At 42.6% G+C, this 26,441-nt stretch overlaps 1 protein-coding gene across 3 annotated transcripts; it reads left to right on the top strand.

Moving 5' to 3' along the window:
* Window positions 1-932: 932 nt before the first annotated feature.
* Window positions 933-24,811, top strand: LOC101934742 (histone PARylation factor 1). 3 transcript variants are annotated; one of them, XM_065596569.1, is made up of 8 exons: window positions 933-1,070; window positions 9,503-9,662; window positions 11,290-11,476; window positions 12,286-12,384; window positions 17,314-17,464; window positions 21,032-21,119; window positions 21,828-22,000; window positions 24,537-24,811. In XM_065596569.1, exons 1-8 carry the CDS (start codon window positions 1,068-1,070, stop codon window positions 24,666-24,668), a joined length of 993 nt encoding a protein of 330 aa, XP_065452641.1. In that variant the 5' UTR covers window positions 933-1,067; the 3' UTR covers window positions 24,669-24,811. The 3 variants fall into 3 exon arrangements, with proteins under 3 accessions (XP_065452641.1, XP_005309779.1, XP_042698051.1); XM_005309722.4 differs by lacking the exon at window positions 933-1,070 and adding an exon at window positions 8,758-8,912; XM_042842117.2 differs by lacking the exon at window positions 933-1,070 and adding an exon at window positions 8,893-9,329.
* The last annotated feature ends 1,630 nt before the right edge of the window (window positions 24,812-26,441 follow it).

The raw sequence follows: 26,441 nt of genomic DNA, 5'->3' as shown, positions 1-26,441 counted from the left end.
GAATATTGTTGGTACTATAAAAAAAGTGCTGGAGGTCTCGTAAGGGTACCAGTTTGTTCACAAAGAGCCTGATCCTGAAAGGTACTGTGTACTTGGAATTCCTCTTGAAGCAGTTTGTTTTAAGAGCTCTCCACACCGTACAGTATCAGGCTCAAAATGTACTACAAGCTGAAATATATGCATCTTGGAAGAAGTATTCTGCATTTTACAGAATTGAGTCCTTAGTGCTTAGGGATTCCAAATAAAAACATAGTAAATTTTAGAATATATTTGAAATATACTGGATTACTTTCATAAGGCATATTATCTATTTAAACACTGAAATCCCGGTATATTAGTTCATAAGCACTTAGCATATGTCATTCAACAATAGAGTTTCTGTGATTCCTACATCCTAGCCACATACTATGTTTGTTGTGCTCAATGCTTCCCTCACTTTATTTTCCTTAATTCATTCTTCAGAGCTAGCTGAATCACAGAATCAATAAGAGTTGTGTGTCCAACTTCTGTTAGGCCAGCATTGCCTCTTTTTAGTCAGAAAGTAAAGACTCTCTAGCTCTCTGGCCACAACAGATTTTCCATGACTATTATTGTTACACTAGCTCTCTAGTCTGGGAAGGAACCTATCCATAATTGAAGAAATCTCTGCAGAAGCAGTTAAATTCTCTTTTTCTTCTTACTTACAGACAGCATGAAAGAGAACAAGAAAGTGAGAGAGAAAAGGAGAGAGTAAGGGACAGAGGTGAAAGTTGGAGAAGGAAAAAAGAGGCCATGGTGAGGTATACTGTCTATCTGGGTACTGGGAAGTCTGTGGGAAGTAGTATCTCAGGTGGATCCAAATTCCCAAATCTCATTTTTCCCATCACATCTGCTGGGGTTGTGAACCTGACATAAAGGGGTTAAATTACTGGGAAGCAGGTGCAGCTTGGACTCATTAATCTCCCAGCTGCAGCTGACACCCATAACATAGGGAAAACATGAGGCTAAACTGCATTTAGCTCCATCTCTGAGGGGGGAAAGATGTCCTTCTGAGACTGCTACCCAAGGAAGACTTTTTATGTGGTAGAATGGTGAGATCTTTAAGCTGGAGTTTGTATCCAGGAGATGGGGATGTTTCATTTAGAGTTTATGCCTGGAAAGGAGATGAACCTTCTTGGGTTCTGTTTTGTGGGGGCTGCTTGCACAAAGGGTGAAATTCAATCCTGTGATAGGAATCAATATAGAGAATGTTATTTTCCTGTTTCTGGGAAAGCTGTACCTAAAAAGCCACAAAAGGATATGATGTTTTGGTTATTTTCAGATCAAATGTTGGGGCCTGAATATTTGATTAACTTCCCAGTTATCATTCCTATCTGAGAGAGGGCTAATATTTGGCGGAGAAAGGGAAGTGAGGACCAGGACAGGCAAAACTAGGAGGAAAGTGGGTCTGGTTTACATAACCAAAACCACAGGCAGTCTGGATCTATGTCTCAGTGTTACCCAACTAGACAAAGCATAAAGTTATCTGATAAATGGGTTCTAGCTTTGATCCATCTCTAGTAAAAATATCTTGTTTTGAGCTCTGACTCTTCCAATGTGTCCACATTGAAAAATTCTGCCCTCTAATTCTCCATTGGTATAGTTCAGGTGTTTTTATCCCCACTCAATTAACTACTCTGAGCAAAGATAGGCAAGTGACAAACTGGTAACAATACCTAAGTGTTGTCTAAACTACTGCTTCCACTGGGTTCTAGTGTAGACAAACGCAGAGTGTGCATCTATATTAGCAGATTGTAATCTCTTTGGGGCAAGGTTATGTGTTTGTTCAATAACTAGCAAAATAGGGCCCAACCTTGCCTTCAGGTGCTACTGCAATATAAATGTTGATGATTTATCATTGGTATTTCAGAAACTGCTAGCACTGGTGCAAATGTACAGTTGCTGACACCCACTACTATCTGGAAAAGCTTGTGTATTTTTACCATCAGGTCACGCAAACCTGCTCAAAATCTGTGCCTCCTCTATGTTAGCATTTACAAAGCTGCTGCCTCTGCTGGCAATTGCTGCAGAACAGTTACTGACCACTTACAAATCCCACTGACTTTAGTGAGAGCTGTGGATTCTCAGCACTTCTGAAAAAACAAGTGATATTGGCACAGAGAGCACAGTTTATTTAATAAGACCTTGCTGGTGAACTCTGGATTCCTTCTTCATTGTCTTGAAGAAGTAATACTAGTAAGAGAAGGAAACATTTGTTTTGAAAACTGTAACATTTTTAAAACAAATGTAGAAGAGTGTAAGCAATCTGTGTGTGTTCTAAAACTTCTATTTTTAGATATTTCCATGTAGAAAATTGTGGATTAGGCGAGTTATACGGGGGACAAATTTGGCCTTGGAAGTCTAGCAGACATGTCCTTTCTTCCAGCTTCTAAGGGTGTGCTTTTCAAAAATGTTCACTGACTTCAATGGGACCAGAGTTAAGACAATGTGAGTGTGTTTCTTACTATGTTAGAAACAATTTAGGGTGGAACTTTGAAAGCATGGTTTCCGTCGTCACTTTGCACTTCTGTTCACATGTAAAGGTAAGATTACACTTTAGTGCTGTGGATGGGAGTTATTCAAAATCCAGCTTAGCATTTCTTTTCCTTGTTACTTTCAATTCACTTTGCACTCATGGGGGGCAGGTAAGAAGTGTTGGCAGGAATGTGATTCTTATGGAGGTTGCTACTCGTAATTGGATTGCTTACACTAAACTAGATAGTAAATCTGTTGGAATTTAGGGAGCCTTTCAATCGATAAGTACGTCAACAATTCTTACTGTGAGTGGTTTAACTAAAATTGTAGACTTGCTGAATCTCGGGGTTTAGTAAATTCATGTGTGTATTTAAACAAGCTCTTGAATGAGTACAAGGTCATAGAAAATCTCTGGGGCGGTGGATGGCTCAGGGGATTGGTAATGAGGTTCAGACCAATTCCTGCTTCATTTAGTCACTTGACCCATGTAGACTGCAGTAGAATTACTTGACTGAATAAAATTTGTGGAATTAGATGCATGTAATCTTTGACCTTTAGGTCGCTGACTCAATCCAGCCCAGGTTGGAAATGACAGTCATGGCCCTTCAATGGATGCTGGGTGATCTCATCTGTGTAAAACACATCAGCATTTTCAATTCAGTTCCTAGTAGATCGGTGTCTCTCTTGCAGTGGGCACTAACTTTCACCCTAATGGGGTGTGACAGCGGAGAGTCCAATGATCTACTATGCACAGAAACTGAATTATCCCCTCACTCTACAGGTGGTCCCTCCAGAACGTGGTTGAGCCAGGGGCATGAAAATGAGAGGAAGCAGGCATTGTTGCTGCCCATGCTACACCTGTTTTATGCAGAGGATTTCAGACTCTAACGCTGTTAATCCAGCACAAATTGTGCTGGTTTTTGAGGTGAAAGTACTATCAAGTGTCTGAAATATGCTACCTGACAATCCATGAAGTTACGAGAATAACCCGTTAATGGTAAAAATATTCTAGCCAGACGAACTTCTGTGTAAAATGTAGGTTCAATATCTTGGTTTTATCACTTGCTTTCTTGGCTTGCACCTATGCCTGGGTTCTGGTTTATGCATGGAATCACGAAGGCTATATTTCAGTTTGTGCATATATAAAGTGCTAATCTAGTTTTTAAAAGCTGTCATGATGGGGTGCCCACCACTTTGCTTGGAAAACTATTCAACAATCTAAAATCTCACTGTTAGGTCACTTTACTACTTGGATTGAAATTACTCTTGTTAATCCATTTGTACCACCCTATATAAGTACTCTTCCTTCTCAAAGTACTTGATCCTCTTGCATGGAGGGAAGAGTGTAGGTTGGGAAGAAGCTAAGGATGAAGAAAGAGGTACAATGCACATAAATGAGCAAAGAACAGTTCATGAATGAAAATTGCATCCTGTGCCAAATTGCCAGGCACAGAGATTTCTAATTATCCCATTAGAAATGAAGATGTGTGAGACTTGCATGTAATTTTTCAAGTGTTACTTTTCTTGGGGGGGAGGAGGAGAATGCAGCTTCTGCTTCCATGCCAAAAAACTGGCTACAGAAAAGAGAACTGTCTCAGGAGCAGAATCTTCCACACATACCTTGATATCCTTCATGTGAGATTTTAGGCCTTGTCTAAACTACTAGAGTAAGTTGACTTAAGTTATGCTACTCCAGCTAGGTGAACATAGCTGAAGTCAACGTATCTTAGGTCGACTTACTGTGCTATCTAAACCATGCTGCATCGACAGGTGCTCTCCCGTCGACTTTCCTTACTCTTCTCATTCCGATGAAATACCGGAGTTGACCAGAGAGCACTGTGCAGTCGATTTAGTGGGTCTTCACTAGATCTGCTAAATGGATCCCCGGGGCATCGATCACAGCAGCTGATCCCCCGGTAAGTGTATACATGGCCCTAGACACCTGGTTGAACTGGTCTTGACTAGTGTCTTTAGTGTATTGTATACAGGCCTGCTTTCTAGTAACGTTAGTCATATATGCATGGTGGTGTGCTCTGTATTAGCATTTGTAACCATCTCCCCCAGCAGCAACTGGTAAATGGCTTCACTTAATGGCAATTCTCCAAAGCCTCAGGAGTCAAAGACCCTTTTAAACAGAGTCGTGAATTTAGAAGAACAAAGTAGCTGTAGGAGTAGGCTATTCAGAGACTTACTTTTTTTGGTGTGATCAAAATGGTATATTTCTCTATTTGGATCAGAGCAGAGGCAAGACTTTGGTTTGGGAGTGGATTTATACCTTAATGACTTTCTCCCAGCTTAAAATGAGAACCTTCAACATCCTAAAATAATAGGACTTCAGACCACACTTTCCCATATGATTTGGCTTTACTCCAGTACCTTGATTTAAATAACAGCGTAGATCTTTTTGGATCAGAATGCTGAACCTATAGGAAATATACAAGTAATTCTGAACTGTGAGTTAACTGTCTTGAGTAATACACTTGGTACAGACTAGTAATTACAGGAGTTGCCAAAAGGTATAAGTTTAGCATCCAAACTGGTACACATAACTCAGAGCAAAGTATGCAAACCTTCACAATGAAAGATGAACCTATTTCCTCACATCTCCATTTGAGTTCTTCTATTTAAAATAAGGCAATCTGAAATGTCAGCTTGAGTCTTAAATTTTTCCAAGGGCAGATGTCTTGCAGTATCCTGATGAGTCTTCTTTTGGGATGACATCATTTTTATTCCCCCCCCCCCCCCCCTGCGCTTGCTTTCTTTATTCAGATGGAATTATACAGTCTGCTGCAGAGGAGGCTGGGCAGAGTTCCAAAATGATAGGTCAGTGTGAGAAGCAGTGATGTGGTGACTCAGCAGAAGCCCTGTGCCTTTGCAGTTTCACTGCAGTGCTGTTCACTCACGATCATCCAGGATACCAGTCTATTCTATGACAATGGCTATCTCCAAGTCCCTCCTTTATTCTTATATTGATATTAGACCAGGGCAGTGGAAGGGAGTGGAAGAACTCCATTGAAACTGGAAATGTGAAATTGCCCTGCAAAGATAAAAATTATTTTGGTAAATAACAACCCTAGTAGCAGAGTTTGCCTACTTCGTACAGTTTTTGATTACCAGGCAGGTCTTCATTTGAAACAATATTGTATTTCAAGACATCTTATTTCATTTTGCGTGTTTGTAAATACATATTCTGGCAGTACAATGAAAGCTAACTAAACAAACTGTATTTTAAAAAAACCTCAATAGCGTTAGTTCTAGTGGCACTTTTTAAAATCTAAGCATATGACTATGAAATGATAGATTAAATTGCCTATTTTGGTTTAAAGGCAATAGGAAACATACTGAATGCTTCAAATGGAAACCCATCTGCCTGTCTAAACACCTGTCAAAATACCTTTTTGTATTCAGGTCTTAAACTTTTTAATTTGCTAATCCCTTACAAGAATTGAAATGGCTCCCTCTTGTGGCAAAAGAAAAGCAGCAAAGGCTCTTCATATTTCTTTGAACAGATATGTTCCTTAGCCATAAAAATCTGATCCAGATTTGGATCGGACACTTCATCCCCGTCCAAGATTCAAGGGTTTGGGGTTTGGCAATGGTAGAGGGACAGGCCACACTCTCTATACCCATGTGCAGAGGGAAGTTCCCTGTTTGGTTCTGTCATTCCCCACATGGAATGTGGGAAGGTTATACCCCTCCATGTCCCTGTTCCCCATGGTCCTCAGTAAGTCTGGAGGCCTGCATGTTGGGAGGAAGAGGGATAGAGGATACATACAATGAAATCCAAACACTTTTGGTAAGTCCACCCAAGAGCTAATGAAGCTCTGGTTCTACTACACCTTGCAGAGAGCCCACTCCACATTGGGGAGTCTCCTCTTAAATGTGTGTCCCTGGGACCAGTCACAAGTACAGAACTTCCTGGCAATAAAACTACAGTTGAGTTACAATACCAGGGAGTCATGTGATTTGGTGCTTCTTCCCAACCTACACTCAAACATCATGGCCGAAGAGTTCAGAGGAAACTTGGTGAAAGAAATCTGAGGTTGTGGATGATCCAAGTCAAATAGTAGGCAGATACACAATTCAGACCAGAGTTTGGATTACAACTCCTGCCCCCACTACCCCAGATCTACCAAATTCAATTAACAGCCATAGGCAAAGGTTTGATTCAGGCCCCTCTCAACTCTTGAAAGGTTTCTCCAGAGAACCTGCTGTAATGATCTTCAGGGAAAGGCAGAATTGTAGCATAGAATTATGTTAACTCGCATCCAAAGTATCACACCCCAATGCTGTGTACTATGAAAATTCTCCTGGTGTGTGTGTGTGGGGGGGGGGTTTCCTCAGCGCACATCACTGACCTCTGTCAAGATGCTACAATGAAAAGAAACAGATTCCTAGTTGATATTTTTTAATAAGAATGACTGTTCAAAATAGCCTTTAGGAAATGTAGTGTTTCTATTAGAAACACTACCTTTTTGTTTCAGTATCTTCACATCTCCTGTGAATGTGACTTGTCCCTCACTGGAATCTCTTAGTGTACTGATACTCCATAGCAAAAGCTCCAGACTGGCCATTCGGAGTAGGATTGAGTACAAAGGTTTTCAATATTGCTATAAGATCAATTATCTTGCCAATAATCATTTCTGAATCAGAATAAATAAAAAATGCAAATTTAATTCTCTTAAATCTTGCTACATCATCAGATGATTATGGATGGCATTTTCTTAGATTGTGAACCTTTTTTAACTGTACTTAAGAAATTTAAAACGTTTTTTTGTGACTTATCCTCATGAACAAGATCTAATAATTAGAGTTTACAACAGATTCATCTTTACTAATCTCTCATCAGCCTCAGTGGGTCAAAGACATAATCTTATTGTTACTCCTCCCCAGATTCTATCCATATAAAATTGGTACTCGTCTTAGAAACTAGGATTCTAGAGATGAGAGCATTTTGATTGATACAGATGGCACTAACACTTTTTGTTGACTTGCTGCCCAAAAAGCAAACTGCTTTCCAGAGATCGTGCTGAATGATCATTCAGTACAGCCCATTTGATCTATTTTAGATACTTATTACCATAGTCATCTCACAATGTTTTTAATGTATTTATCCTGGCCTCATTCCTGTGAGGTAGGGGAAGTACTACTATCTCTAGTTGACAGGTGGGAAGCTGAGGCACAGAGATCCTAGGTGACTCACCTAAAGTGACTGGTCATACAAGAGCCTTTTGGCAATGCAGGGAAATGAACCTGGATCTCCCAAGTTCTAGACTAGACTTTAAGAACATAAGAATGGCCATACTGGGTCAGACCAAAGGTCCATCTAGCTCAGTATCCTGTCTGCCAATGCTAAGTGTTTTGTCTCTCTCTCATTCTGTTGCCATATAGTGTTTGGAAAATGTAATGCATAGGAATTGTACTTTTCCTTTTCTTTATAAGGAGGCAGTGTGGTACAGTGGACATGGGCCTGGCCTTGGAGCCAGGAGATGGGGGATTCTATTCTTGCTCAGCCACTGACATGCTGTGTATCCTTCATTTTTCCACTTAGACAATGGGGACAATGACACTCTGGAAAGCATTTTAAGACTTGCCACTTGTATGGCATGTTTTGCCTAAGTGTTATCCATATGCAAATAAAAAACACTTGTGCCTTACATCTTGTGTAACTACTATAGCCAAAACAGAGGAAATAACTAACAGAAGAGGGCTTTAGTGAAGACCAAAACTTTGAATTTTTTGACATCAGTGGAACTAAGATCTCTCAGCTTCTAATATGGTAGGAAAATACATTCTAAAAGGTATAGGACAGATTGTGGGCCATGCCTAAGCTAACCACAGCAGAACTCAGGAAGGTGCAAAGATAGTATATTTTTCCTAAAACTAGCAATGCAGAATTAGGGGGGGGGGGCTCAGAGAAGTGCAGTGAGCACATTCTAATGTAAATAATCCCAATCTTTTCATTTGAAAGTGGAATAAGAGGGGACATGATAAAAGTCCTGGAGATAACATGACTGGTACAGCTGTCCCTGACCTGTAACATAAGAAGGGGGGTGGAGGGAGGCGCGTGCAGCTGAATTAAATTATAGGTGGAAAATCCAAAACTGGTAAAGAAATAATGTTTTTAAACCTGGACCTAGGCTGTGGGACTCCTAGACCCTAAAGCTGTAGGGCTGGAAGGGACCGTGAGCGGTAATCAAGTCCAGCCTCCGCCCTGAGCCCCCTAGCGCCGCCTGGCGGAGACCAAAGGCAGGGCCGGGCTCTCCCGCACTCCGCAAGGAAGGGGCGGTGTCCTCGCGCTGTGACGCGGTGACGTCATCCGGTCATGCCCTCGGAAGTGCCCGGCGGGGGCGGGGCGGGATGCTGCCGGCAGAAACATGACAGGAGGCGGGAAGCGGCGACCCCGCGCCGGGGAGCAGGTACCGGCCGCGGGCGGCGAGCTGGGGCAGCCCTGCCACGGGACGCGTGGGAGCCGGGCCTGCTCCAGGGCACAGCCCAGGGAGAGCGGCCCGCGGGCGCTGTCACTGGCCGGGCCGTAGACGGGGCTCCTCGGTCCTCGCCATGGCGCTGTCGCTGGTCGGAGCAGGTCTCGGTGCCGCCGGCGGGGCGGGAAAAGGGGCACGGCGGTGGGGTGGGTTGATCTGCAAGGCCGCTGCTCCAGGCTGTGCCATGCAGCCCCGCGCCTGCTACCTGCTGGCCTCTTCCCAGGGTCTTCCGCGCCCTGTCAGCGGCTGTTATGAGGTTGCAGAGGTGGGACGAGAATTTCCCGGAGTCCATTAGACCTACTTCTGCAGGTCCTCTGGAGCCTTTACCGTCAGCGTGGCTCGACCCCCTCTGTATGTGTCTGGAAACTTGCACCCAACCTAAAACCTGTGAAATGCCTAACCTGTGCGTACAACGCCTTTTTAATCCCCAAAGAACTCACTCGCCTACGCTCCGAATTCGTAGAGTCCTGTTAACTCACTCCCCTGAGTTAACGTGTGTGCATTTCGTTGCTGTTTACTTGCAGTGTGAAAAAACTAAAGAAGTTAAGAAGAGACGGTCCAACCAGGCAGATGTTCCTGATCAGCTGCGTCAAGAAGTAGAAAGTTGCTATCGGCTCAGGATGCCTGAAGACTTTTATCAGTTCTGGAAGTTCTGTGAGGAGCTGAAGCCTGACAAGCCAAGTGGTGGGTTCTAAAAAAGAGAACTTCTGCATGCTGTATGGCTTAACTTGAGTTTTCAAAAGCAGTCTGAAGGCAGTTTAGTGACAAAGGCAAATGAGAAGTTTTTGGAATGATTTTTCCAGTTTAGAGACAGGCTAGTGTTTCCCCAACTTTGGTATAACTTTAGGCTGGGCAAAAGGTGTATCAGACTACAGAACACATCTCTGTTTAAAGCTGTGTGTGCACATGTGTTTGTCTGCTTCAGTTTGCGGATTGTTAAGAATTTGAGTGTGAAGAAGTTAAGATTAATTCAGGAACGCTCTTAATAATCTGACCTTGAAAAGAATGAGTAAACTTATTTTTAATGTTTAGGATTTACTTGTTAGCTTTCAGACATGCAGCCTTTTCATAAATATTTTTTTTTCAGGTTGGCTAGGGACTGTTTGGGTATTTGGGGAAAATCTGTCTCCTAAAACAGACTGTTTCTAGATGTTTTGGTCTAGAAACAACAGCTTAAAATAAATCAGTAGAGATTGCTAGAGGCAAATAAAAACAGGTTATTTTTGCAAAAAAGTATTAGGGCAACATATCTTTGTGAAAGGAAAGCTGTCTGAATCTGAGTACTAAAAGCTTCAAATGCACAGGTTAGAGCAGGGGTTGGCAACCTTTCAGACATGGTGTGCCAAGTTCACTGTAATTTAAGGTTTCCCGTGCCAGTAATACATTTTAACGTTTGTAGAAGGTCTCTCTCTGTCTATATTATATAAATAAACTATTGTATTTAAAGAAGGTTTTTAAAATATTTAAGAAGCTTCATTTGAAATAAAATTAAAATGTAGATCTGATCAATTTAGTGTGATCCTTGCCTGGGATCCTTGTCTGGGGTTCCAGCCGGCGGCGGGCTGAGCTGGGCTGGAACCCCAGACAAGGATCTCGGCCCTCTACTGGTCTGGGCTGAGCGGGGCTGGTGGCAGGGACCCCAGACTGGCAGCAGGCTGAGCCGCTCAGCCCGCTGGCAGTCTGGGGTTCCATCCGCCAGCTTCTGCCAGCCGGGATCCCGGCCACCAGCCCCCCCTAAGCCTGCTACCACCCTGGGGTTCTGCTCACCCAGGAGGCTGAGCAGGGCCGGCAGCCAGAACCCCAGGCTGGCAGCTGGCTGAGCGGCTCAGCCCGCCGCTGCTCTGGGGTTCCGGCTGCCAGCCGGGGTCTCAGCTGCCGGTCTGCTCAGCCCGCTGCCAGCCTGGGGTTCCTTGGGGGCGCTGAGTGGGGCTGGTGGCTGGGACCCCGGCTGGCAACGGGGCAGCAGCCGGAACCCCAGAGCAGCGGCGGGCTGAGCGGCTCAGCTCGCCGCCACGTGCCATCAAAAATCAGCTCGCGTGCCATCTTTGGCACACGTGCCGTAGGTTGCCAACCCTTGGGTTAGAGTATCTTGTATGAGGGAGAATAAACATGAGGTTGGAGTCTGATTATTTGGCTTTTACACTTGCTGTGTGATACCTAAGCAATGTGAATTTGAAATGTGCTATAATAAGCACAGCTTCAGTTTTGTTCATGTCAGCTTTCCATTTGGAAATGGAAATGCCTTATGGCTGAGATCTTGCTTCCTGCTTGCACAAGAAAATGTCAGACAGTTGATGATTTTGTTTTGCAGAAGCACTCCTATCAAGTATTGGACTTCAGCTAGTTGGACCATATGATATTCTTGCTGGAAAACACAAAAAAACAAAATCAGCAGATCTGAACTTCAACCTTCACTGGAGGTTTTTTTATGATCCTCCTGAATTTCAGACTATAATTGCTGGGGATAGCAAAACTCAGTATCACATGGGATATTTCAGGTATTGCATTTTATATATGGTCCTTCTATAATACATGTGTATTATCTTTTTCTCCATTTCCATTGATGTATGTAATGTAAGAACTCTGCACCATTGTCATATGATAGAACCTCTACTTATTACCTCACTCCATCAGATAGATGACACTTCAGTTGTCATTTTTTAGTAGTTAACATTATAGGGCAAAATGTATTGAAAGGACTGGTGATGAGGGTTAAAGACTATCTTACAAACCAAACAAACCCAGTTTTAATCATAATGTGTTTAACTACTGCCATGATGTCCTGGAGCAAATGGTTATCTGCTCCTGGGGTTGGACAATGGGGAAGAGAACTGTGTGTGGTTTTTGTTTGTTTGTTTTTGTTTTCTATACTTGAGTCTACCTGTCAACACTGGAAATATATGCTTCTGCCTTATTTCTTCTGTACAGAGCCACTTCTTGTCAAGATCTCTTTGCTGCTCCAGCTAAAGAAGTGGCTCTGGTATAATTATTCTGTATTCAAATACTTAAAGTTGCATGTGATTCTAGTGTGATTCAATACTGAATTTAAGCTCTCGGTGGTCTCTGCTGTTTATAGTGAAGAATTAATCATTATTCTAACTGGCATTCTCTGAGAGGCAAAGGATTGGAGGCTGAAGTGTGTGGGGGTGCCTAGAAAGGCCCATGGAAGTAAGGGGAGGTTACATTTATCACTGGACAATTAAAATGTAAGACTTCAGACTCCAGTGCTCCATTCAGCATCTCTTGTGCATGCTAACTTCACTTTAAAGAGAAAAACCCTACAGTTTGTATACATTTTGTTTTATAGGGATGTGCCAGATGAACTTCCAACGTGGGTTGGTGCAAACGAAGCAAGGAAAAGCTGTGTAATTTCTCAAATTGGTGACAATGTATTTGCTGCAGTCAAGTAAGGTTTACAACTTCTGTTTCCTAACTACACCTCAACCCCGATATAACGCTGTCCTCAGGAGCCAAAAAATCTTAACGTGTTATACGTGAAACCGCGTTATATTAAACTTGCTTTAATCCACCGGAGTGCGCAGCCCCGCCCCCCCGGAGCGCTGTTTTACTGCGTTCTGTACGAATTTGTGTTATATTGGGTTGTGTTATATCGGGGTAGAAGTGTAAATACAATTAGTTTTCCTCTAAGCCACAAAAAAGTACTGATGTGAAATATCTTAACTACTTGTTTAAGTACATTTCTGATTGACTGTTACAACTCTCTCCTCATTTCTGCCCCCTTCCAATTTTCAACGATTTGGAAAGGGTCAGTATTTTAATCTTCCTCTGTTTTTGAAGGTTGGTGAGTTGTAGCAGCTGGCACTGTTCCACACACACATACACACACCTTTCCCCCCCGTAGGTTTTTGACTTTGAAAATAATACTAGAGAAACCTCTACAAATATGGATACCTTTCATAAGATTACTAGACCCAGAGTAAATTGGCTGACCAGTCTTGAACTTTGTGGTTGTATTAAAATAGCCGGGGTTGCTTTCTTTATAAAGGCCATTTCAGCAGAAAATGATGATAGAGGCATTAACAGAAGCCATGATTAAAAAAAAAAAAAAAAAATTCGTCAGAATGATTGCAGGTTGCATTTTGAAATGAACTTTTGAAGGGGGATGAAACACAATGGTGAAAAGAATTCATATGCAGAACATTTTACTAAACCAAGAGTGTCCATCTCTATCTTATACAAGTGACTTTTACATGTTGGCAAGGACATTTGTCATTCTAAAACATAACTAACAAATAAAAACTATCACTACTAAGCTGGGACAGGATAGCTTTCTTTTGCAATTAATAGGAGATCCACAAGGTTTTAATTGCTCTAGCATAATATCCACAAGATGGAACTGTAGATACCTTTTGACCTTCCTGAAATAAAAGTTAGGGAAAACTAGGTAAAATTAAAACTTAAAGCTTTATAGGCAGTGGTGCACATCGGCAAGAAGTATAGGTGTGTACTGAAAGGACACTGTTCCTCAGACACCTAAACAGAACATTTAGTTTATGCAACAGATGGTTGGGCAGGGACGTATCCAAACGAAGATGTGTTTTGTGTTCTGGCCACACTTCCTCCAAAGTCTTGGTAGGTTCCCGCTCTTGGGTTAGGAGCTTACTTTGCTTCAGAGCTCTGAGCCTTTGAGGTTACCTTTAGTTTTTCAAATGTACCATGCTTGGACTATAAACAGCTTAGTCGTGGTCCTCCCTTCAGATATGTTTCAGACGTCCATGTTCTTGTTAGTTATTCTGTTTCTAACTGATTACAGTGTGTTGTTCTTCAGCTGTAAACTATTATTGCAGTGTCGGTTTATTTGTGCATTGTTCTATTTTCACTTAATTGAATGACGACTTGTTTACTCATGCTCATTAACTTTAATTATCTTTTTAATGGCAACATTTATTCTAGATGTTAAACACCATGACTTATTAATTAATAATGCTTAAAAATAATAGCCAGTCTTTTTTTTAGAGAGCAGATGCAGTGGTAAGAATCCACATATGTAAAGCATCCTGAAAATTTAAGATCTATTTTTAAATTAAAAATATATTTTATACTTCTGTAGATACCTGTCTTTTTATATTTTCTTTTCTGTGGGGTTAAAAATGGTATGACATGGCTTGAAGAAAGCAGGACACCCTTTCAACCACCTAATTTTTCTCACTAGAAGCCTTTCTTTGCTGATACCTGTGCTCATGGAATGAGTTAGAAATGCTACCAGTATATTGTGTCTCTGAAAAGGAAGAGACTCCTTTTAGGTCACCACATCAGAGATGGCCATCGCTGGAGATGGGACACTGAATGGAGTGTAGCAGTGCTCTGAAGTGGAACCAATCAATTTTTTTTTTCCTCGTGCATGGCTGGCTGGGTCTTGCTCACATGCTCAGAGTCTGATTTCCCTATGTGGGGTTTGGGAAGGAACCAGATTAGCAGTGGCCTTGGATTGGTTTTTTTCCGCCTTCCAATGGAGTGTGGGTCACTTGACAGGATTATCTGGGTATATCTCACTTAACCAATTCCCTGTCACTGCAGGGGACTCAGGCATTGGTGCATCTCCGTTCCTCCTAGTCTCTCCCTGTGACACATGATAGATTAGTCTCCTGTGAGCTGTAATACTTCAGTTCTTGGGGTTTATTGTGCAGGGGCTAGGTGGTGGTGGTGGTGGTGGCCTGTTTTATATACAGGAGGTCAGACTAGATGATCTGGGGGTTCCTTGAGCTTATATTTTTATATAATAATGAAATAATGTACTTGAAGCAACACACGGGGACAATAATGGCTAAAATGTTATAGGGAAAGCCAGCAGTGATCCCTGTGTTTTGTTGCCTAACACTTTCTGTTAAATGGTCTTGTGACCTTTTGCAGCAGGGCTCCTGTCTTTGGCAGGGGACAATGCCATGAATTACTGTTCAGATTTGGCTGACCAACTGTTGAAAAATCTCCATTTCTGTGCTATGTCTTACATTGTTACTGTGTAATTTTAGCAGCATACCAAAACCCTTAAACATTTTAAGGTTGGGTGGCTATTTTGGCAGCAGCATATGCTGCACTGGAACTCTCCAATGCAGAGACTCAGCTAGCTGCTGCCAAAGCAACTGCATGGGTGGGGTGGGGAGAGGTGAGGCTTCTCTGCCCACATCACCTTAGTCTATTGGGTTACCGGATGGAACAGAGGCCCCTTAGCTGCTCAGAGCTAAATGAGACCTCTCGAAGAGAGAGACAAATGTCCTAGTTCTCAGTTAGCATGAATGCTAGACTCATTTCTGTTACTGGTGTCAAGTCTTCACCTGTTACAACTTTTTTGTTAAAATCAGCACCTCATACCTCACAGAGAGTTACATATTCTGAAACTAGAATCCAGTTCTCTACTATAGCAGACCCCCAAATTCTATCCATTTAGATGTATTGCCTCTCAATCTCCTGTCTTTTTGTCCTTGACTATGATTTATTTTAAGTGAAGCTACTTATGCAAAAATAACCCACTGTTTCATTGTCATGCATGTTCTTCCTAATGGCAGGTTCACTGAAAATAGCCGCCTCCTGCTGTTAGCTAATAAAGTCCTATAGCTCAAGTGGTAGAAGTCTGTGCTGAACATCCCTGGTTCAAACCTTGTGGCAATGCATGATGGCAGCATTTTTACAGTTGTGCATGACAGAATTTGCATTTCATTTCCTTTTAAAGGAAGATACATGAACTTTTTTTTTAATGTAGTTTTCGAGTTTGTACAATCAAGCACTCAGGGGAAATAATGCCAAAATGAAGTTGCATTCACAACCTTCATTTGGCCACTTTGTGTGCATCATGATACTGTCTCTATATGATCATGTATTACCTGTATATTTTTTTTCCCCACGAAAATTCAGTGCACAGGATAGTTGGAGCTCAGGGACTGAATCTTAGTTATGGACTGAATTAGGCTGTCTGACTGTCTCCTGCCTCATTTACTCTAGAAGTTAGAAAATGTACAGAGGATGAGGCAGAGGACTGCAGGAAGAGACAGGATAGTTTTGTTGGCTGAGCAAAATGAGAGGTCAATGGTTTTTGGCTGTAGTGTGTTTAACTTGTGAATGCCACATCTGATCAATTCTGAAACTTCAGGGAATGTTTTATGTATTGATGAGCAGAACCCTACTAAAGTGGGAAGCTGAAAGGGAAAATGGGGGACATCTGGTTAGCAGACCCAGCAGCTTCAACCACCTTTGTGTCTATAGATAAACCCATTGGTGGCATCCATTAACACCTTCCAGCATAAGAATACCCCATCTCAGCTTGCTTTTCCTGCCAGTGCCGTTATAAAATGGTGACACCTTGAATGACTTGTCTGTCCGACAAAGAAAAATAAGAATGGTGGTGGGAGGGGAATGGATGGTAGAGTCAGAACCCCTGGCATGGAGGGAGAAAGGGGACACAACCCCCAGCATGTGGCAGAGAAGGGATTGGGGAAAGACCCTGGTAAGAGGGGAGGAAGAAAACGGGGAACAGAGCCGCTGGCATGTGGGGAAGGGTGAGGGGGTTACAGAGAGAAGGGAGTTGGAGGAATGGAAGGAGCCTCTGGGGTGTGCAATGTGCTCCGCCTCCAGAAGCAACAAAATATGCCACCCTCTGGTGGCTAAGGCAGGTGAATGCAGCATAAGAAAATTCAGTTCTGGCCTTGCATCTGACATCAACTTCATATGATGAGCAAGTCACTTACATAAAAATTTTTGTCAGGTTACACACCAGTTGTGTGTTCTTCATTTTCTGGCTAATCAGCCTGGGACACTTAGGGCCTCATTTTCAGGAGCACTCGCAACTGCAAGGGATGTCAACACCTCTGGGAGAGAAGGAAAAATAGTTAATGTTTGTGAAGCACTCTGAGCCAGTGATCAGCATCAGAGAAAAGACCAGAAGAAAATGCTTAACTTTGTATTCCAGACAGGGCTTGGATTATATGTAGCAAATAAGGCATGAAGCCACTCATTGAATGATTACAATAAAAAAAAAATCACAGCTGCCTCAGTTGATATGCACTCTCCGGCCCCTGTACACCTATAGGAACAGGTCCTGTAGAAATAGTATGAGAATATAACTGAAGACTGCATCATAATACATGTGCACAAAACTATACAGGCAACCTTAATTCTAGCATTTCCTAATTTTTGAGTGCTTGAATGAAACCAGTAGCATGTTAAAGCTATCTTTTGTATGAAATGGTCATACACAATCTTTGATTAGCAAATTTTTTGGCTAAGGGATTAGGGGACTAGATTTTTTTTTCTTTATTTTTTTAATTTAAAAAACAAAACTTTCTAGATCCTGCTGTGTAATGAGTCTTCCTTTGTGTTTCAGATTGTTTTTGTCAAAAAAGCTTAAGGAATTGACAGATAAAAAGAAAAGTGGTATTTTGAAAGACATAGATGAAAACCTTACAAGAACAGCAAAAGAATTGGGTTATTCGCTGGAACAGAAAACCATGAAGATGAAACAAAGAGATAAGAAAGTATGGCTTTTTTTTTTTCTTTTTCTTTTTTCTGACCAACTAGGTAAAGTTGCTCTCGCTAAACTAATTCACTTTCTCTCCTGTTCAGCTAAGACACAATCTCCAGAGCATTGACTAAGGGGTGATATTGTCTGAAGAGTTGCTCCCCTTGTTCCTTCCTGTGCCTGAAAGGTGGAGGCTGTTGGCTGAAGTTTTCAACAGTACAGGAAATCAACTCAATCCACTTCTAATACTACACATAGTGGCTCACTGCTACCAGATTGCTAAAACAGCATGTAAATGTCCTCCTGTGGACATCATATGATGTCAGCATTATTCTAAAATGGTTGTTTGGTATACACTTATTTTGGAGGAGAGTTCTAGCATTCCAGTATGGCTGGTTTGGTCACTGAGTCCTAACTCAGTGATTTATTTGTTCTAGTTGGGCTGCATAGATGGCAACCTTTCCTATGAAATGTTATGCCATGTAGTGTTACAGGAACCTCTATGTATCATGGTGGCTGCTTACTGCCTCCTAAGCACCCTGTCCTGACCAAGAGTGCTACTGCAGCTCCCCACTCCAGTTTTCTCCTTCACAAGGTGCCTTAAACTCTACACAGTCCAAAGATTAAACTGGATCCCAGCTGGGGAATGTTTTATTCAGTCCTCCAGTAGACACTGGCCCTTCAGGCCACAACTCCAGTTCAGTGTCTCTCTCCCATTAGTTAAGGGGGTTCCCAGCCTTGTTTCCTAGAGCTGGCTCACAGTTGAATTTTTCTGCAGGAGCCAGTCTTACTCTCTGCAGCTGCTTCTTCAGCCAGCTACAGGCTTTTTCAGGCTTATGTCTTCTGAGCATTTCCCAGTTCACTGTCATGCCTGTTGGCTCTGACCGTATCAGCTCCTTCTCTCAATCACACACCTACTTGTTGCTGCATTTTAAGTTGGACTCATCTGATTCCTCTCAGATAAGCCTCATCTTTAGAGCCCTGCAAATCTGCAAATGTCTCTGTGGACCATGTTTGTGGATTGAATGCGGATACAAACTTTGTACTCGTGCAGGGCTCTACTCATCTTGTAATCAGCGCTGGTTTAGCCCCAGGCTCTCTAGCCCAAAGACAAGCCAACCTGTTACATATTCCAACCTCCATACTACCAAAATAACAAACCCAAATTCCCTGTGCAATCTACCACTAGCTCAAGGAGGAGTAGTGCTGAGGTCATTCTTCATCTGATGTCTACTGGATGGCAGGATCTGACCTATCTAAGTAAGCCAGCCAACTGCCCACCTTTTTTTTTTTTTTTTTTTTTTTTTTTTTTTTTTTTTTGTTCTTTAAGAGCTATATAAACTTCCAGTGTTGGGGAAACAATGCTGAGAGAGTACCTGCTGCTTAAACAGCCACCAGCACCTCCATGTGTAGTTCCTCTGTCAGTGAAAGGAGGATCATATTACAATTTAAACTTGCCATTTTTAAAAGCAGACATTAACTTTTAACTGGTATTTACTGAAGGTTGCACTAAGAAAATAAAGTGTAGAATTACTGAAGTACAACAGCAATTCTTAATATGTATATCTTCAATAGGCCAATGATGAAGAGCTACTAACATGAGTAGAGAACTTCTAACCGGATACCTGCTATCTGTATGGGGGAAGGGATAATCTCAAATTTGATCTATTTTCCAAGTACTACAGATGAACTAAATAATATAAAATCATGTCTGTTACATGTGTAAACTTGAAATAGAAAGTATATCCACCAGTGTGTTAACTGAAAATAGGTGAACACTATAAAGCCACTGGTCAGCAGTCCCTCAGCTTTTAGACAAAGTCAAATCAACCTCCATTATTTAACAAGGAAATTCTTAAACCTCTCTTTATTTTGAGAGGCAAACTGCCTTAAGGCACATGCTGTGAGAATACTTGGAAAAGTCGGTTTGACTAAGGATGTTTAGGGCCAGAAATTAGGTATAGATTAAAAACTCTTCAAGTTGGAAACAAGCTAAAATTAGCATACCTGATGGGTCAGTTTTTGGACCAAGAGGGTAATAGTAATTTGAGGATACTGCAAGTGAGATGTCAAGTTTGCAAAAGACACTAGAAGTGGAGGCAGACCAAATGAACAATGCACATGGATTTTGATTATTTAGACTGAGTCAGCACTGTATAGCAGTGCAAATGTGGAATGACGTAAAACAGCCTGGTTTCTTGCTTCTAGTCTAATGGAGACAAGAAGTTCTAAATTGAGCTAAAGAGCACACTGAAAAGAAAAGGTGAGGGAGTCAGGATGTTTGTACATGGTGATGGGGTAACTGAGATTCACCCATGGCTGTAGAAAAAAGGGTTAAATTGGATACCTGGTAGTTAGGAGAGAACCTACAAAACAAGTGGTGGTATTACTTGAACTTGCTAAGCCTTCTGGAATAGCATGAAGTACCGGTCTCTATTTACCGAGGGTCAGATATTCTTCCCTTAGAGCAGTGGTTCTCAAACTCTTTTTTTTGTGGACCACTTGAAAATTGCTGAGGGTCTCGGCAGACCACTTAATGATCTTTCCAAATGTTGTTTGTACCATTAGTTAACTATTGTAAAGCACTTTAGATAAAAGCACTATATTTAAAAAAAAAAAAACCTTAATAGTACACATTTATTTTGGTCTACAAATAAAAGCACACAGCTCATATTTTAATCAGTAGTCTTACCTTTCTAATGTGATAGATGTGCCACCTCCCCCCTGCCGCAGCATCCCCTGAGCTGGGGCTGGGAATGGGGTGGGGGTGTCTCTCCCCTGCCATGGTAGCTCCTGAGCTGGGGCTGGAAAGGAGGGGGATCTCTCCCCCGCCACAGAGCTGAGGAGGGGAAGGAGGGACGTGTCTCTCTCTGGCAGCTGCAGGCCTGGAGCTGGGGCAAGTTGCCTCTTTCTCTGGCTTCCACAGCCCTGCACATCCCAAATCCCCCACCTCTTCTTCTCACCCCACTGCCCCCTCCCAATGATAGGCTTCATAAAGTCAGTACTGCTCAGTCTTTCTCCTGACACACCCCTCCTCACCTAATAAAGGTTTAAGAGCTAGGGTGCACAATCAAGAAACTGGGGTAACTAAGTAAATTGAGATACTGGAAAAAAATTAACAAATGCATACATAGACCCGGTGGTCATTTTTCTTTTAACAAAACGGAAAATGCCTATAAGGGGATAAGAGCCAGTAGCAGTGTGGCTTGTTGTATAGCCTGTCAAAAGGAACAAATTGTTGTAGCATGCATTTAGATTAGCATTGCCTTCCTTTAGTGATTGTAAGAATCCCTCCGTGCTCACCCCGCCCCAGTCCACCAATTAGAATGTTCCATCACTGTAGGGTTTACAGTTGGGTAGATGTAAAATGCTGCAGGGGTTGTAATTATTAGATCTGGAGGCAAGAGTGAACGCTATGTGACTTAGTATCTGGAAATTCAGGCTCCAGGACACAAAGTTAGTTTATCTTCTGGTTGACGATTGGGGGTGATGTGCCAATGGTATAGCAGGAGCAAGGTGGTATCTTATGTAGCTGATGTTGCTGTGTTCTTACCGTGATGCACCATTTTTTTCCTTTATTCAGGTAGTGACTAAGACATTTCATGGAGCAGGTCTGGTTGTGCCTGTAGATAAAAATGATGTTGGGTACAGAGAGCTCCCTGAAACAAATGGTAAACTGTTTTTTAATTATATATGTATATATTTTTTAAAGTAAAAGCATCCTTGTTCAGATCCTTCTTCTGTTTTAGTCAAGTTGCACTCAAACACTTCTGCTGCCTGATGCAAAATCTAGACTGCATTTATACTAGGTAAGAGTATTAACAGTATTGTGGGGAACAGAAAACAGCTGATCTTTTATTGTCATAATACTTGAATATGTAACTTTGGTTTGAATCAACATTTTGTTTAAATTGGATGAAAACCATAGTCCAGTGAATACTGAGAACTCTCCTGAAACAAGCAATTGAAGCTGACTGCATCATAAATGTATTGCTGAAGAAACCATTTAATTTCATCTGATAATAAACAAGAGCAGGTTTAAGTGTCATAAGACTTCTTTATGACACAAAATTTCACTCAACATGTATACTGAATCTTCAGGAGGCAGCACCTTGCAGTATTGCTCTAACTTCTGAGAATAACCTGAAGTACCCCTGTTCCAGAGCGAGTAAGTTCTCAATTGTTTCCACCCACAACTCCAAAACCAGACTCTCTTCCTATAACCCCATATTCTAGGATTCATTGTGCTGCTTGAGTGAAAAAGATCATTGTGCTTTCTATGGCTGAAGTTGGTACATACCTAATTCAGATGCAATGATTGAGTTCACATTTTAAATAACATCAGTGTGGAATTTACTTTTCTTTATTTATAATTACAGCTAATCTTAAAAGAATTTGTAAGGCCATTGTGGATGCTCCTAGCGATGACCAGAGACTGAAAGCCTTTGCACCCATTCAGGAAATGATCACTTTTGTTCAGTTTGCTAATGATGAATGTGATTACGGAATGGGGTATGAACTGGGAATGGACCTCTTTTGCTATGGGTCACATGTAAGTACTAAAATGTACACTTAAAAGTTGTGTTTTGGGGTAGAACAGGACTTAATTTGGGGGGCTTTATTCTTGCCAAAAAACGTCAAATTGACATCATCTGTTGCTATGTTACAGAAGATACAATAGGCCCTCAGTTTGTAGTTGCTTAATGGCTTATTCCTATTCAATGAGGCTGTCTGGTGTTTATAAAGTTGTTTGAAAGAGTGTTCGCGGTGTCCAAGATCACTAACTTAGCAAATGTAGTACATGTGACTTGGCAATATATACAGTCATTGTGCAGATAGACACCTAAAAATGCAGATAGATGGGATTTACAAAAGCACCTACATCTTTAGGCACCTGAATGCCTTTGTAAATCTAGCCCACTATTAACACCAAAATTAGTATTTCTTCTTAATTGACTTTTTTCCCTAGCACTAAGGCAGTGGTGTCCAAATATATGGTGTGTGTGAGTGACACCCATCCCTTACCAGTAATGGAATCTGTCTGCCTCCTGTCCCCTGCCCGTCCATTACAGCACAGTTGGCTCAGCAGAGGAGCCTGGGTTGAAGGTGGAGCTGGGGGCAAAATTGGGGATGGGGGAGGAGCTGGGGCTAGAGGCAGGTTCCTGGCAGCTGCAGTTCCCAGCATACCCTGAGGCAAGGAGAGGATGGCGTACAGGAAACTCTCTGTGCAAGCCTGGGACGGAGGATCAGGCTTTCTCCCTCTGGATCCCTGAGCTGTGCCTGTCTGGGAAAGGAGGGGGCTACGTAGCTGGGCTCTGGAGGAGATGGGGTGCAGGTATCTGGCCTGGAGGGATCGGGAGGGGAGGAGTTGTGGGTGTCTGGGCTGGGGGGGAGGGGACAAAGAACCAGGAACTGGGTTGTCATAAGCATTTCTTTACTTCTAGGGGAATTTGTCTCTCTACTGTTGGGCTTGGTCTACACTACCCCCCTAATTCGAACTAAGGTACGCAACTTCAGCTACGTGAATAATGTAGCTGAAGTTCGAAGTACCTTAGTTCGAATTAGTTCGAACTTACCTTGGTCCACACTCGGCAGGCAGGCTCCCCCGTCGACTCCGCGGTACTCCTCTCGGCGAGCTGGAGTACCGCAGTCGACGGCGAGCACTTCCGGGTTCGACTTATCGCGTCCAGACTAGACGCGATAAGTCGAACCCAGAAGTTCGATTTCCAGCCGTCGAACTAGCGGGTAAGTGTAGCCAAGGCCTTAGACATACTTGCTGACAGGTATTCTGGTAATTTATTTCAAAATAATTGAAACTGGCATGATTATGTAGTGTTCGCAGAATTTTTCATTTTTTAGGGCAGAATGCCCACAGGAGTTGTCAAGGCTGCTCCCCCACTTTGAACTTTAGGGTACAAATGTGGGGGCCTGCATGAAGACTTCTAAGCTTAACTACCAGCTTAGATCTGGTCTGCTGCCACCACTCCCAAAATGCTAATTCCCTTCCCCGGGTAGCCTTGAGAGACTCTTCACCGATTCCCTGGTGAATACAGATCCAAACCCCTTGGATCTTAAAACAAGGAGAAATTAACCATCCTTCCTCCCACCAACTCCTGGTGGATCAACATCCAACCCCCTTGGATCTAAACACAAGGAAAAATCAATCAGGTTCTTAAAAAGAAGGCTTTTAATTAAAGAAAAAGGTAAAAATCATCTCTGTAAAATCAGGATGGAAAAATAACTTTACAGGGTAATCAAACTTAAAGAGCTCAGAGGATCCCCCTCTAGCCTTAGGTTCAAAGTTACAGCAAACAGAGATAAACACTCTAGCAAAAGGTACATTTACAAGTTGAGAAAACAAAGATAAACTAACACGCCTTGCCTGGCTGTTTACTTACAAGTTTGAAATATGAGCCACTTGTTCAGAAAGATTGGGAGAACCTGGATTGATGTCTGGTCCCTCTCAGTCCCAAGAACCAACAACTTCCCAAACAAAGTACACAAACAAAAGCCTTCCCCCCCCCCCCCCCCCAAGATTTGAAAATATCTTGTCCCCTTATTGGTTCTTTGGGTCAGGTGTCAGCCAGGTTACCTGAGCTTCTTAACCCTTTACAGGTAAAAGGATTTTGGAGTCTCTGGCCAGGAGGGATTTTATAGTACTGTACACAGGACAGCTATTACCCTTCCCTTTATAGTTGACAGGAGTAAACTGTGTTGAAGTGTGTTGTCCTTGCCAAAGGGAAACATCTAATACCCCTTTGCTAGAGTGAAGTTCCAACTGGATGGACAGAAATAACAATGCTTGTGAACAATAGTGTGAAGTCATAGTTTGGATTTTGCCACTTTAAGTGTCACTTTGAACAAGGGCGGGGGGGTAGACAGGAGCACTTAACCATAGTTCCTTAGCTTGTATTCAATCCTGCCTGATCTAGAGGAAAGCTACAGGGCTCTCAGTGTGTATGACAAGGTTAATAGTTCTTGAAGATGATAGATTAGGGCCTGTGTTCAGTCAGAAGAGGAGATGATCATTGCTGTTCTGTCTGCCAAACTCTGCTCACTCACTCACTTTCCCCCCCTATAATTTGCAGTATTTTCACAAGGTTGTTGGTCAGCTGTTACCCCTTGCATACAACCTGTTGAGAAGGAACCTCTTTGCTGAGATTGTTGAATCACATTTAGCTAACAGAAGTGAAGAGAATGTGGACCAACTAGCAGCATGATCCAAAGAGAAGAGGGCTTAAGTATAATGTTTCAAGTATTAGTGATGTTAAAATTGTTTTTGGCATTAAACTGATGTAGGGGTTTTTCCAATAGTAATATAAAGTAATGTTTGTGTGGTAAATAAAACGTTTTTTAAAATAAACTAGGCTAGCTTTCTTTATGTACCCAAAGAAAATAACAGCATTTTTAGCTCTGGCAGAGTGAAAACAGCAATTCTTAAACTTCACTCAAGCCTGAGCCATGCTATGGAAAGTAAAAAAAAAAAAAGGTACCCATGTCCAACCTGACTTCTCCATTAGATGGGGGTATAATGCACATCTCATAACAGCAGGGGACTGTTTTCCATCATGTAACAAATGTTTTAACCCTTTCTTTCAAAACAATGTTGAATGTTTTGTGATAATCTAAGAACAGTATCTACATCTTGTAGCAGAAAATTGTTACTCTTAGTATTCATTCACTTATTACTACCATCAGCAAGGGAGCTGGGTTTGTCCACTCAGTAGAAGTGACATGCTATCCAAGAAGGAGTGGGTACTGTAAGTTTGTGTGCATAAGCAATTTGATTCTTCAGCCCTAGTTACTGCATAGCCATAGCCCAGAAAACAACACTCTCTTCTCCTTCAAAGACCCAGACCCTTTCCCTGTGAGGTCTGAATGTTTCCCCATGCTGTCATTGATTCCCTGGTTTCATCTGCTTCTCGCCTTCATCTGAGGGCAGTTTTAGGAAACAAGACTCATGGGAGAGCTATTGGGGATTTGCTATGGCACTGCGTGCTGGCTGTTGCTGCCTTTTCTGAGCACAGGACCCTGGCCCCTTTAAAGTTAGTTTTCCATGACTCACTAAAGGCAGGGGTAGGTTTATCTACCAGTCAGTTAGGAAAGCTTTCTTTCTGATAACTTGCCACAACATGATGGGGGGTTGTTTCCCTTTGTAGAGGTGTATGCCTGGCCTAAGTTGCGGTGACTCTACCCTGGTGTTGCTTACCAGGGAAGGTGCTGAACTCACTCTAACCCCACCTTGTGAAACTCATTGTAGTAGCAAGAGTTTGTGCAGGAGCAGAAAGTGTAAAATAAAATAGCACTAAGTCAGACATTCATCCAGAATAGTATCTACAGTTAAACCATCCATTTCAACAGAGATTCTGTTAGAACTGCTTCTCAAATATAGCCATCAGGGGTTTCCCTGCAGCCAGGGCAGTTTCATGGTGTGGGGGGGGAGAGAGAAAGAGGGAGAAGAGCATCAGCTCCTCCCCTTCTGCTGTTGCTCTTACATAAGCCACCTCATTGGAGACACAGGTGGGACACAACCTTTAAGGAGCAAGGTTAACTGCAAGAAGGAGGGTGAGATGAGGAGGCAAGAGGATTGGGGCCTGGCAGAGGAGGAAGGAGGCAACTGGTGAGCCAGCAGCAGGAGAGAGGCTGGCTGCAAGCAGGGGGGAATCCCTGGCAGAGGAGTAAGGTGGGACGGGGGGGAGGGTCAGGCTAAAAGCAGGGGACTGAGGAGGTGAGCAGTGAGCCACCAGCAAGTGGGAGTTCTCACTGCAGGCCTCAGGGTACCTGTGGCAGGGGGGAGAGGAGACAAGCAGCAGGTGGCAGGAGCCAGAAGATGGGCAGGGAATGAGGTGGTGAGTGGCAGACACATGGGCAGAGCCCCTCTTTGTGGAGGCTAGCCCCCACCTCCACCTCTTCTGCCTGTATGTTCCCCCAAGCAGCCAGAGCCCCAAGATCCTCTGTACCTGGAGCCCCCTGCCCAGAGAAGCCCTGAATCT

The sequence above is a fragment of the Chrysemys picta genome, chromosome 5 (assembly GCF_011386835.1).
Source record: "Chrysemys picta bellii isolate R12L10 chromosome 5, ASM1138683v2, whole genome shotgun sequence".
Classification (NCBI taxonomy): domain Eukaryota; kingdom Metazoa; phylum Chordata; order Testudines; family Emydidae; genus Chrysemys; species Chrysemys picta.
Note: the sequence above shows the minus strand (reverse complement) of the source record. Positions and strands in the feature narration are given on the sequence as shown.